The sequence below is a fragment of the Eretmochelys imbricata genome, chromosome 1 (assembly GCF_965152235.1).
Source record: "Eretmochelys imbricata isolate rEreImb1 chromosome 1, rEreImb1.hap1, whole genome shotgun sequence".
Classification (NCBI taxonomy): domain Eukaryota; kingdom Metazoa; phylum Chordata; order Testudines; family Cheloniidae; genus Eretmochelys; species Eretmochelys imbricata.
The window spans coordinates 213559044-213573515 of record NC_135572.1 but is presented as its reverse complement, the minus strand read 5'-3'; the positions used below and the strand labels follow the sequence as shown (position 1 = coordinate 213573515).

Here is a 14472-nt window from a genome sequence, read left to right as displayed (position 1 = left end):
TGTGAATTCCAGACAGCAGGAACAATCCTCACCCTGCTCTTCTGGGACAGGGATGGAGAGTGGTGGTGGCTGTGAACTGGCCTGCTCCATGTTGGCCTTTCTTGGTTATAGCTGTGGCAGCTGCTCACTGGACCGTGCTTCTTTTGCTGGCAAGGGTTCAGGTCTTCCCCATCCCACAATTCTGAGAAGGGTTTAATATCAATGGTATCCAAAGGAAAGAGTCAAGACCACGTGATCTAAAAATCCAACCAACTCAGTGTCGAGTGCCCAGAATGGTATCCAGGCCCCTAACCTCCACTGGCTTCCTAAATACCTTTGAGGATCTGGGCCTCTGACCCTAACACTGCAGTGCCTCCCCGAGCGATGGCAACAGGGGCCACCGCTCAAACCAACACTTTATTTCCCTCTCTTCCACCAGTGTCTCTCTCAAACCCCACCAACCTGCAGCTCACCTAACGGGGGAGAGGGAGCCCAGCACAGTACGTTATGTGTCATTCTTTAGCTACACACCAAGATGTGGACTCCAGATCAAAGGCTCAGGGTCTTGAAATAGACAGCTGCTTAGGATATAAGACAGCACATTTGAATGTGTAGGTGGCGCTGGTATCCCTGGAAGCATCAAGGAGATCGTAAATACCTCAGTGCAGTTTATATACTGGTGTATTGACGTCACTCTGAGCATCAAGTTGCACATTCACATAAGCTGCAAGTGTGTTTGCTTTGCGTCACAGAAGAATGTATTTACTGCACTGATTGAGAGAATTTTTCCATCCTGCAAATGGGAAATTTACACTATAGCAACAATTCCCACACTTGTATTTGGGCATTTTGAGCTTGTATGTTAAAAGAGACATTGTCAACTTTTAATTTGTGTTTGCAGCCTTGTAGCCATGTTGCTCCCAGGATATGAGAGAGACAAAGTAGGTGAAGTCATATATTTTACTGGACCAACTTCTGTTGATAGATGGTACAAGCTTTCGAGCTAATGAGTCAAGGGAAAGAAAAAAAATCAGAGTGTCTAATCTAAATACAAGTTGGGACCGTTATTATTAAGCATAAAGGTAATGCATGTCTTAGGAGGCCACTTGAAATGAAGTGGGCAATAAAGGTTAGACGGTTATGTAAAAGGAGTTTGAAGTAGGCCAAAAAGAGTTAGCAGGCAGGTGCTGTTCCAAATTGTTGTGATAAGACATGAAATTAATGTCCCTATTAAATCCATGGTCTTTAGCTTCTAGCAGCATTATAAATGTAAGTTCCCAGGCTCATCCTTTGAAGGTGTTGTGCAGGTTTCCTTTGAGAATGAGTTTTGAAAGATCAGATATGGAGTGATCGCTTTTTGAAAAATGTTTGCCTAGAGGTGATATGGTGGCTTTGTCTACTATGCTCCTGGGAGTATTCTGTGCCAGAAAATTTAAAATTCTGCACACAGTATTTTACAATTCTGCATATATTAATTATCAAAATATCACAATATAATCATGCCAGTTTCTGTCAGCAAGTATGTCCGTAACAATACAGACAAATAAAAAGATTCAGGAATTTTTTTTGACAAATAGAATCCTTACTAAGCATATTAATACAGAACTTTAAGTACTTCATTTAAACTACAGGAACGTATTTCCCGCCCCCCTCAGAAGCAGTGCAAAGGCTTGGGGGAGTCAGGGGTAATGGATGAGCTGAGAGAAAGGGAAGGAGCTTGGGAGTGAACCTGGAGTGCTTTTCGGTGCGGGTGGGAGAAGTATGGAATAGTTTCTTTTTTGGAGGGTGGGGGGGGATTGTTACAGAGTTGGGGAGCCTTCTCCCATGCAGACCCTGACTGACCCCAAGCCTCTCCCATTCAGTCAGGCACATCTGCCCCTGTCCCTGTGTGTCTCTGCACCCCCACATTATTTGATTAAAAGAGTTATTTGGGAAAAGATTTGATAGTTTCTTTAAGTTCCTGTGTGAATTATGGTGTGGGGTCTTTTTTTAGTTCTTTCTTGTAGGTGGTGTCAGAGACTTGTCTGTTGATCTTGTTGACACAGTTATCATGATTAAGGACTACAATAGTGCCCCCTTCGTCTATGGGTTTGATCATTATCTGGTGGCTGGATTTCAGGGACTATCCCCTGGGTGGTACAGAGACTGCAGTGGACGTAATGCAGGGGTGGCCAAACTGGCTTGTGAGGCACATGTGGCTCTTTTACTGTTAAAGTGCAGCTCACAGATCCCCCCACCCCCACCCCCCCCCATTCTCCACCTACCAGAGGGCGGGAGGGGAGAGACAGGGACCTTGGGACCGCTGCCTTGCAGCAGGGAGATGGAGGCGTCTCAGGGCTTCAAGAGGAGCGGGGCTGAAACACTGGGCCCTGGCAGGCACCTCCGGTGGGGCTGAAGATTGTTGTATGCAGCTTGGAGAGTCAGTAAGTTTGGCCAGCCCTGATGTAATGCATGTCTGAGGATTTCACAGTTGATTTTTTTCCCTGAAGCAATTGATGTAATGATCCACTGGGTGCTTTTCTTCACTGTAGGGTGTCCATTCAGATGACTTGTTTTCTTGTGACTGTCAGTGGGGATGTGGTAGGTGTGGGTGGTGTCTTTGCTGTGAAAGATTTACTTGAGGTGGAGTTGGCTGAAGAATTCTTCTAGTTCTCTACATTAGTACTCTCATTAGCAGAAAGCAGCAAACCTGGAGAAATGGGACAGTCAAGCTCATGGACTAAGCAGATGCTAATGGAAGCATTTTTTGGGGAGATGCAGTGCTGAATCATTGGTATTTGGGTAGATCCAGCACATTTCCTTGGAGGCCTTTTCTAAGTTAGCCGCAGTTATTTACTGCTGGAATCAAGACAGACCTTCTGTTACATGCAACATGGAAACACAAACTTAGTTTTCAAAATCAGATTCATTTTATTTTCATCCATGTATTGGCACTGGCGGTACGAGCTGGGAGTTTGCAGAAAGAGCAACAGAAGAGCCCATCCCAAGCATCTCATTAAAAACTGCTCAGTGGATCATTTTTGGTTTTGCCAGTCTCATAGCTGGTAAGACTGGGCCCGTTGTTCTGATAAGGCAGGCTTTGGAACACCTTCAAGTGTACACACTCATCGGTGCTGTTGCTGATGCAGACCTGAAAGACAAGGAGAATGGGACAGCCATGGACTAAGCACATTCTCATGAAGGGATGTTTTGGGGAGATGAAGTGCTGAATAGCTACAAAGTAAAAATTAAATCACACACGGTATCATTCAATACCCTAAACCTGGTCTGTAGAGACTATCCCATTTCATAGCACATGTGTGAGCAGAAACAGGCTTGTGTGTCCAAATTAGGGTGTTCCTGATGATCAGCAGAAATAGAAATTTTATCCCTGATCTCACAAGGCCAAATTCAGCCCTGCCATAAGAAGGTGTCACTTCCATTGGCTTTTCCAGGAGTTGCACCTATTTATGCCTGGCCAGAATTTAGGTCATATTCTTCATACCTCAAAGTTATCCTTCCCACTCAACCCCTTCATCTTCTGCTTTTGCACATAACCTTGGGTATCTGAGTGAAGTAAATGAGAGTTTGCTCTACAAAAAATCTGATTGAAAACGTTTGGGTTTAAATATCAGTTTTCCTAAGGCAAAGTCTCATTGACTTCACTCAGATCCCATGCCTAGGCTGGCAGTGAAAGAGTTAATCCTATTCACCCGAGGAAGGCCAGAGCTGTAGGCAAAGACACTGGGGGAGGGGGCAAAGAAAGCTGAATGCTGGGGTGAAGCAAGCCAACACCCTCACGGGGCTGGGTGAAGATTTTTCAGACAAATATTTTATTCACCAAAAAAATGCAGTTTCAAATCTACCAAAACTATTTGTGAGTTTTTGTGAATTTTGACTGTCTCTCAAATCAAAAAATATTTGTTTGGAAATGCTGACAAACTGTTGCAATATTTCCAAATTGATTATTTTTGATTTTTGGGGGGAGAGAGATTTGCAAAATGGCCAGAGGAGGAGATGGTGGTGTCCCACCTTATAACTTTTAGTCCAAGTGGTTGGGGGTACTCAGGTGGGATATGGAAGACCTGGGTTCAATATCATCCTCATTTGAGGTGCAGAAGGGAGTTGATTGGGGTCTCCTGCCTCTCAGTAGAGTGCTCTAACCAGTAGGCTATGAGGTATTCAAGAGGAGGTTTCTCTGTCTCGCTTATTGAAGCTGTTCCACTGTTCCACTCCCAAACAAACACACATACTGTTTTTAAAATTGCTCAGAGGAGTTTGAGGTGTATACCACAGAATCCTCTCAGTAACACTCCCCAAAATCCCCAGGCTGGCCGTGTGCCTACTGGGCTGATCATGGTGAAGAGGATTCTATGTCCTCTCAGGGCCTGGAGATGGCAGGATGAAAAAGCCATTGTTTTGCTCGCCTGCCCAAACAACACCTAAGGCCAGCTCTAAGGGTGAGAGCTGAGAAAGCAGTTGGAGAGTCTTGAACGGAGATCGCCCTCTTGGCAATCCTAAAATTTTACAATATACAGCTGAAAGAGTTCAGAGTAGCAACCGTGTTAGTCTGTATCCGCAAAAAGAAAAGGAGGACTTGTGGCACCTTAGAGACTAACAAATTTATTTGAGCATAAGCTTTCGTGAGCTACGTGAGCTACAGCTAAGGTGAGCTGTAGCTCACGAAAGCTTATGCTCAAATAAATTTGTTAGTCTCTAAGGTGCCACAAGTCCTCCTTTTCTTTTAGCTGAAAGAGTGGGACTCATGCTTTATAAATACTAAGATCAGATTTAAATGAGATTCACAAAACAAGCTGTTTATCTTTTCTATTTTTGTTGCAAAATCGCATCCAACAGGAAGTAATCCCTACCTTGATTAAAAGTCATATTGGAACCCTTTCCTGAAACGTTTGCTCACTATTTGAACATCTTGCTTTAAGGCACTCAGAATTATACCTATGTTCTTCTTCAATTAGAACACTTATGCAATGATGGAAGAAGTGGGGGATTTTGTTGAGTACTGACCTTAATGAAGTAGTTTGTTCCAGCAACCACCTGAGTTTTATATTTTATGGCTACAAAGACTGGATACGTCTTGTTCTCTCTCTCTTCCAGCTGTGGCTTCACCTGTAGAAAAAAGAAAGAGGGTTAGGTGGTGTAATGGGGTCAGCAAACCCCCTTCTCATTGTATGTCTACGGCCTCAGTTTCTTCTTCTCAGCTTCCCAAAGAATGCACATAGACTGACATGCAGCACATAAGCAAGGCCCAAAGAAGGGAAATGTTATTAACAAACAATTCAACTCAACTCAGATCTTGCAGCCTTATTCCCTAGGCTCCACAGTTCCTTGCAGCCAGGCTTCACACCCCTGTGAAAACTAGGATTGCTGCCTGGCTTTACCTGAAATATCTCTCACCTGAAGCTCCTGTTTTCTGCAAACATCTCCCCCAAAACACCTGTCCATCCCCTGACCTCAGAGTCTGTCTGACCCAGCTCCCTCTTAAAGGAGGCACCACCTCCAGTATGCCATCGCATGATACTTGGTCACTGTGATACAGAGGCCCATTGCTGCCAACTGGCAAAAGGTTCGTTGTTCTCTACAAGCAACTCCTGTCTAGACCTGACAAACTCACTACACCTAACACACTGCTTTCATGGTATTCACCCATGAAGGTTAGCATGTGAGGTCTCTGTTGAAAACTTGTAACTTATCAAACCCACAATCAGTGTGAGATGTGTGTATGGGTGATATTTAAAGAACAATGTAACTGTATTGAAACTTATGCCTTTATGGCGGTCTTGGAGGGAAAGTGAGTGACAAGGGAATAATATGTCTCGGTAACGGACAATTCAAGTGGGAGGGAGTTGTCACCCATCCTGGGCTAGCCAATTATGTATTGCATTACTCATTGTCTGCCTTGGCACCAACCCAGAAAAATCAATTGAAAAAACCATCAAAGACAAACTAAGCATTGAAACCACTTGAATGTGAAAAGGAATAATAGGACATGGCATGTTTGCTGAATAAAGACAAAAGACTGATTTGGTGTATCACAGGGTGGAGAAAGATGCTCTGTATACATTGACTAAGGAGGCTCCTTCATGAGCAGGGGTGCTTCATGAAAGATTGGGTCCTGGCTCCTTGGGGCTAGTAAGTGCAGCAAAAGACTGAACTGTGGGCTAAGAATCTACATGATTAGACAGGAAAGGTAACTTAACTGTAGGCCCTAGTTTGCAGTTAATATGGAACCATTGTTTCCATTACTCACACTTGTTTCCATTTCATCTTAAATACATTTTCTTTTGTTTTACTGGAAGTGAACTGAAGTGTTGGGTGTGCCACAGGAGCTGTGATCTAAGGTAAACCTGGGGTCCACTGTTCCTTTTGGAGTGGAGGAACTGGAATTTCTGTGGTGTCCAGGGATCAGGGGCTGGATACCACAAGGGGACACTTCAAAGGGACTCGGAAGCTGGGGTGCACCTATGTTCAATCTGCAGGGCAAAGGCAGGGCTCGTACAGCCCAGAGGAGAGTGGCTGAGTGGTTGACAGGCTGGTTGTGTTAGGGAGCTAACACCCAGCTGGCAAAGGCAAGACTCCCTTGTGCTGGAGGCAGGTTTGGGTAGATGAGTTTATGCAGGGGAACAACTTTAAACGCCGTGGATTTTTAAAATTTATTCAGTGCCAGTACTTCAGAAATATGATGTAGAACAAGGAGTGTTTCCCCATGATACCATACATCTGAAGGGAAGGGAAGTTTGGGGCTCATCAGTGAATTGACAGTGACATTATCAATGACCTTCTCAAAGGCTAAGTACCCACTATCACAGTTCAGGGCAACTGCACCTGCAGTCCCCCCTTGTGTCCACCAAGCGGAGGCCCCCAGCTTTTCAGGCATCACCTCTCTTGGGCAAAGGTGCATGTCTCTCTCCCTCCTGGCCAGGGAGTTCAGGCTGCACAGCTTCCTAATCTACACGGTGATATCTCCAGCAAGCCACACTGCCTAAACAGGCCAGCGTCTGTGTGGCTTTCTCTCCACAGGCTCTGAACACGGAGTACCAGCAGTGACAGGTTATCGCACAGATCTTTCTAAGCAAGCACATTTATTCCTAAGGTAAAAGCATTACACAGGAAGCATTAACTCAATAAAAATGTACACATGCTAAAAAATTTACCAGAGGTCACCCAAGCTCCAACCTAGGGCTCTGGTAGGTTAAGTCTGTCCAAGCTTTCCACAAGGATTGGACAGAAGGTCCTGACCATTTGCTGGATCAGAAAAAAGGCCCCAAATCAGTTTAAATTATTTATCTAAAAATCCTTTTAACCAGTAAATACAAGTATCTCTCCAGGTGGTGTTATAATCTGAATTAATTTGCCTCACCTCCCCACACTGTTCTTAGTTCCTAGAGGGCTATGGTTCCCCTCCCCCATTGAATTATGTACAATCCCTCAATCATACATAAATGTTTGCATTTTTAATTCAATGAACTCCTATAATACTAATTTAATTCAATATGCTTTGTCCAGGATATTGCAGGTGAGTGTCATATCTGTCACAATCAAGTGACTTTTTAAAATTTTCCCTGAGACTATTGTGATTACACTCACCTGATGGGGTCATTGGAATGAGATCTACAACCTATCCTGAAGGACGACCCATCACTCTTACAGATCTTGGGCAACAGGCCAGTCCTTGCTTACAGACAGCCCCCCGCAACCTGAAGCGAATACTCACCAGCAACCACACACCACACAACAGAACCACTGACCCAGGAACCTATCCTTGCAACAAAGCCCGTTGCCAACTGTGTCCACATATCTATTCAGGGGACACCATCATAGGGCCTAATCACATCAGCCACCCTATCAGAGGCTCGTTCACCTGCACATCTACCAATGTGATATATGCCATCATGTGCCAGCAATGCCCCTCTGCCATGTACATTGGTCAGACTGGACAGTCTCTACGTAAAAGAATAAATGGACACAAATCAGACATCAAGAATTATAACGTTCAAAAACCAGTTGGAGAACACTTCAACCTCTCTGGTCACTCGATTACAGACCTAAAAGTGGCAATTCTTCAACAAAAAAACTTCAAAAACAGACTCCAGCGAGAGACTGCTGAATTGGAATTAATTTGCAAACTGGATATAATTAATTTAGGCTTGAATAGAGACTGGGAGTGGATAGGTCATTACACAAAGTAAAACTATTTCCCCATGTTTCTTCCCCCCTCTACCCCCCACTGTTCCTCAGATGTTCTTGTCAACTGCTGGAAATGGCCCACCTTGATTATCACTTCCCCCGCCCCCCTGCTGTTAATAGCTCACCTTACCTGATCACTCTCGTTACAGTGTGTATGGTAACACCCATTGTTTCATGTTCTCTATGTATATAAATCTCCCCACTGTATTTTCCACTGAATGCATCCGATGAAGTGAGCTGTAGCTCACGAAAGCTTATGCTCAAATAAATTTGTTAGTCTCTAAGGTGCCACAAGTCCTCCTTTTCTTTTTGGAGTGCTCTGGTACATCAGCCCTTCTCAGATTCAGATGTTCTGTGTCTCAGAGGAAAGCATTCAAGAGACTTCAGCTGTGAGGCAGCATGGACTGCAACAGCTAGTGGGTCCCAAAAAGCTCTGACACCCAGCACAAAAGAAATACTAATTTACTAAGGCTGCCAGAAAAGGACAAATACCCTCGGCTCACTCAACAGCTCAGAGTCGTTCTCAGTTTATCCTTTGTGGGACAGTTAAAAAAAAAAAAAGTTGGGGTCCTCAAGCCTCACTGTCTGAATATCTTACTCCATCCACACAGCAGAGGTTGTTGGTTAGAGTTCAGTTCTGTGGTATGACTCATAGGGGGCCCCCCTGCCTTGCTCTTTCACACTGATGCAGCATCTTCTGCTTGAGTGTCAACTCTGGAGCAGCTGTTCTTGTGCGTCACAGGCTGCCACTCTCAACCCAAATGCTGCAATCACTACACTCCTCCCAAAATCCCAATACACCCACTCTTGATGAACTATTCTCCCAGTTCCCATGGAGCCTTTCCTTTCTGCTGATTCACCACACTACACCCAGGCGTCCCACTTCTTTGGAAGTGTTGAGTTAAGTGTCCCCTCAGCACCAGCTGTCCTTGTCTCAGACAAATAAACTGTCATCCTCCACCCCCACCATTCATGATCTTCCCAACCTCCAAGCACTATTTACCCATCAGTTATTTATTGAACGGGCCCACCCCTTCAAGGGAGGTCAAGCAGCCAGCTGCCTAGTCCCCAGATGGACAGTTTGAAGCCCTTGGCTCATGCCTATTTAATAAGTAATACATTCCTGAACAAATGTATGGTTGGTTGTTGTTTCTGGACTCAGCTAGGATTAGGGCAGAAATGAAGGTATCACTCAGGGGTCAACAATGCTACAAGAAAACCTCTCCAAAATTGATAGGGCTAGGGGTTCTGGGGCTAGGTTTCACCAGGGATCTTAGGCACACTGCTTACTAGTGTAATTCTTAGCCCTGAGTTAGGCACCCAGGTTCCCCCTGGATTGTATGGGGAGACTTAATTGCTTAAGAAAGGGATTCCCAGAAGCCAGCAGGCAGAGTGGGGAGCCATCTAAGCTGGCCAAAAGTAAAATGGAGAGAAGAGGGGCAGGGCACAGGGCCCAGATCTACAAAGGTACTTGGGCACCTGACTGACAGGCCGGAGAGAGGTGCCCATCTCTGCTTGGGATTTGTGCTTTCAGATTGCCAGATGAAAAGTGCCTTGTACGTGCTGAGGAAATCAGGGCTAAAATCCTTTTCTCTCAGAAGAGCTTTTGGCAGAGCATCATTTCCCTTTGCTGTGATTTTAATTGTCTGCTTTGGAGCCTCTTTTAGGAGCATTTGGATACTACAATGAAATCCAACATAATGACAGCATTGTATGTGGGGAAACTGAGGCAGAGAGCACTGAAGTGACTTCCCCAAAGTCAGGCCACACAGTGAGTCTGTGGCTGACACAGGAATCACATCTGTCTCATGACTACCAGTCCCAGGGCACCAACCACAATCCATTTTGCTTCATTCATTAGCTAACTGGGAACTTTGACCATTTCTTTAAAAGCATCTAGTCAAAGGCAATTCATGTATTTAAGCCAATCGGCAATGACATTTTTCTGCTGGAAGCCATTTTCCCTTTCCATAAAAGGATGCATGAAGGGTGGGGTGAGAGCCACCACGCGTCTTCTCGTCAGCAGTCTGGTAGTCAGACGCTCTCTGTTGCTAAGAAATACCATGGAGTTCCCAGGTGACGCACAAATGCCAAGTACTATTCAAAATCTACCTCTCCAAGGCACACACAGATCTAAGCACAAGGTAAAAGTTTCACCTTTTAGAAAATAAAGAGCAATGAATAATTGTATTTACATGTTTAAAAGATCACTGAACAGACGAGTGCTTTAAATGAGGAGTTCTCAACCTTTTCCTTTCTGAGGCCCCCCCAGCATGCTATAAAAATTCCACAGCCCACGGTGTGCCACAACTGTTTGTCTGCATATCCAGTAGATTAAGAGCCAGGGCCAGCGGTAGGGGGTGGCAACCAGGCCAATTGCTTGGGACCCCAGGCCACAGGGGGCCCTGCAAAGCTAAGTTGCTCAGGCTTCGGCTTCAGCCCCGGGTGGCAGGGCTTGGGCTTTGGCTTTCTGCCCTGGGCCCCAGCAAGTCTAATGCCAGCCCTGTCTCTGGTTTATTTAGGCAGACCCCCTGAAGCCTGCTTGCAGCCCCCCAGGTTGAGAACTGCTGCTTTAAATCATTCCAAATACATGACACTTTCCTGAAAGTAGTTCAGAAATCATACATATCTGCCCTCCAGAGGCAACACTCTGCTCTCACTTAACAGGGGAGTCAATTTTGGAACCTCAATTGACCCGTGTGAATGAAAGCAGAATCTGACTTGAAGATTCACCTTTTGCGCCATATTTGCATCCACTGAAAACTAAGAATTGTGGCCTCATTTCTGACACATGTTGGGAGCACATTTAAACTTGGATTCTAAGATTTTTTTGGACATAGACCATCTGTTACGTTTCTACAGTGAGCATACACACAACAGCAGTAATATTTTGTAGTTCTATAGTGCCTTTCGAGGAAGAATCTCAATGTGCCTTACAAATAGGAATTAACAGTCCCCATGTGCGGAAGGGAAGTGTTATCCTCCGCTGCCCCCCTCCATTTTACAGCTGAGGAAATTGAAGCACAAAGAGGCCATGTGATTTGACCAGGGTCTCACAGTGAGTCCACAGCAGAGCCAGGCAGGCCCAGGACAGTTCCCCCTCACCCCCCAGCCCAAATAACCTTCAAGGGGCCCTAAATCATTGTCAGAAAGGCCAAAGTTATAAATCACAGGAAAATACTGACTTTCTTACACTCTTAAAATCCACGATTTTCCAGGGATCCAACTAGCTTCTGGACTTCTAGAAGGTTATTTGTTTACAGGGCCCCTGAAATACCCACTCTCCTCCTCTGCCCCCCCAGTAATGGGACCCTAGAGCTAGCCCTGGCAATAGGAACAAAAGCCTGACTCCCTGGCCTGCTCTGCATTAGCAAATGGGACCTCCGATTCACCGCCGGTGCAGCTCCATGAGCCCAAGTACACAAGTACCAGTGTAGGCAGAACAATGATATTTTTACTGCCCTGTCAGCCAGTTCTGTACAGATCAGGGTTTGATGACACAGTTGTAAAGACACTTAAAACCCTGTCTACACAGGTGCTTCTACCGCTGCTACTACCCGTGGAACTGTACTGGTGGTTAATTAGGCAGTGTAGACTCAGCTTCAGGTGCCCGTACTGACCACTAGAGCTTGCTGTCTTTCATATAGTTCTATCTGCAACACAGCCGTAAATGTCTCTAGAGCTCCCAGAAGACTGAAAAGCAGAATAGCAGAAGACTGGAAGAAAGCTAATGTGCTACTATTTAAAAAGGATAAATGGGGTAACCCAGGTAATTATAGGCCTGCGGTCTGACACTGATCTTGGGTAAGAAATTGGAGCAGCTGATTCAGGTCTTGATTAATAACGAATTAAAGGAAATCACTATACTTAATGCCAGCCAATCAATGGGGATGTATGGAAAATATATTCTTTCAAATGGATTTGAAGTCTTTTTTGATGAGATTATAAATGTGGTTGATAAAAGGCAACACCGTTGATGTAATAGATTACTCTATGGCATTATACTTGGTGCCGCATGACATTTTGATTAAAAAGCTAGAACAATACAAAATTAACATGGCCACCTTAAATGGATTAAAAGAATGAAAAGTTCTATGCCTATGCTATACAGGAGGTCAGACTACATGGTCACTTCTGGCATTGGCAGATACAAATCGAAGAATTTCCTGGACTGGAGTCCGTGCAGTCACTTCTTTAGCAATTTTTCCATGCCACATACTACATGCTTCTAATCAATCAAGAGGGCTTCCATTTACAATGCTTCTTGTTCAATTTTAAAGTAAATTTTAGCTTCATTCCATAATCTCTCTGGAATTTGCTTTTGTGCTACTAGTTTCTGTTTTGCATCTTTCATGGGATGCAACTCACCTGGTCAGCAATCTCTTGGATTTCTGGAGTCGCGGGTTTGGTCTCGGTTAAGCCTCCAGGCATCATAGTGGCAAATAACTTCTTAGGATGTTTGGAAACTCTGACAAGCAAAATCTAGAGCAAATGTGACCAAGAATAGTCAGACATCTGATATTATATAGTCACACAGTCATGTGGTTTGTATAGGTGGAGTTTACCATTGTCAGCCTTGTGAGGGGAGAGGAGGGAAGAAAGGAACAAAACAACATTTAAAAAATGCAATATTGTCAATAGTGAGAGAGAGAGAGAGAGTTCTTTAAATATCATTATGTGAATAGTGCTCTGTGGACACCAGAAAAGCAGAAAACAAATAACTCCCCTACCCCTATTAATTATGGTAGTTGGTTCAGGCTGGTCTGGCAATTTCTTGACTCATCACCAGTTTCAACACCTCTAATTGGGGTGTGACTCTTTGTGCTTAGGGAAGTGATTGTGAACACTGAGCTACACCCAAATATTTCCCAATATTTGCCTTAAAATTACCACACATTCTCCCCTGGTTTCATTGCAGCAATTCTGGTTTATCCCTAAGAGTGCAAACGTAGCACTCTTTAATTCTTTTATTTCTCTATTGTCTATTACAAAACTGAAAGGTTTTCTAACTGTTGAAAGGACAGAGATAAGAATGCTGGCACATGCTGCCACCTTAACCCCTTCTTTTCCTTGTGTTTTACCTTTTATTTGAAGAAATATGACCCACCCTCCAAAATGAGCATGCATGTAGATTCTTTATCAAACTTTTTACAAAACCTACGTCCATTTAGCAATTAGTCTTGTTTCTAATTTTGCACCAGGAATAAAATTTCCTTTTTCTACATTATTCCTTTCGCATTTGTCTTTAAAAACTGGCAGATAGACCCCAATGAAAGATATGCCTAATCTTTAGAACAATTTCCCTTATTCCTACTTAAAGTAATGTAGTTCTTCACAGCCTTTTGTATTTATTGAAAATTAGCACCTATTGGCTTAAATTGTATTAGAGGCTCTTAATTTTAGTACAGTGTTTGAAGGACAAATAAATTTAAAAGTTTTCAGCAAAACATACAACACACAAAGCACCACTCATGCCTCCACACTCCACCCTGCTCTATTTCCCAAAGCAATTAAGCATACATTCAAGCCAACTTGTAAACTATTTTATAGATAAATCATTGTAAGGATACATTCAAAATAATTCTATAATATTATATAGATAAGTCACCGACACACACGCACATGTTCATACTTGTTTTTCAGCATTATTTTATGCTACAAACACGCACGTATACACAGCCTAACTTAAGAAATCTAACAATGTAAAATTGGTTAATACACCCGACCGTAGACAAAATGAAGATTTCGTTTGAACTATTTATGTAAAACAGCTGATTACTTTTGAGATAAGGATGCTGCTCATCCCCTTCAACACACAACACCAACATCCACCCATCTGTCCTCCTTCCCAAAACCATTAAGCATACATTCAAGCCATCTTGTATAGATAAACTGCTATAAGCATACACTCAAGCTAGTTTTATAGAAAAGGCGCGCAGACATTTATACTTGTTTTTCAGCATTCACAGACACACACACCCCCCTCTAACTTACAGTGTATGAGTACCTACATGGGGAACAAAGAGTTGACAATTGGCTCTTCAGCCTACCAGAGAAAAGGATAAAATGAGCCAATGGCTGGAAATTGGCTACTGATGATGAGGGGGAAGGTGATGGTGATGAGGAAGATGATGGCTCACATTTCAGGTTGTCCTGCAAGGGATGGGGCGCGTAGATGGATGTTCAAATGGACGTTCTGTAGTCTATCTACCTTGATGGGATGGAGTGTTTGTGACTTCGCTAAATGTATTAATAAATTCGTCGTAAATATAGAAGAGTTCCTACAGTGTGAGTGTTGCAACTGTGCAC

General features: G+C 43.8%; 1 protein-coding gene across 1 annotated transcript; it reads right to left on the bottom strand.

Annotated features, from left to right (window-relative positions):
- Positions 1-2883: 2883 nt before the first annotated feature.
- LOC144268540 (cystatin-A-like) lies at positions 2884-12643 on the bottom strand. Its single transcript, XM_077823467.1, has 3 exons — positions 12532-12643; positions 4984-5085; positions 2884-3109 (listed from the first exon to the last, which is right to left on the bottom strand). The coding sequence occupies exons 1-3, from the start codon at positions 12595-12597 to the stop codon at positions 2975-2977; spliced, it is 303 nt and encodes a 100-aa protein (XP_077679593.1). The 5' UTR covers positions 12598-12643; the 3' UTR covers positions 2884-2974.
- Between the last annotated feature and the right edge of the window lie 1829 nt (positions 12644-14472).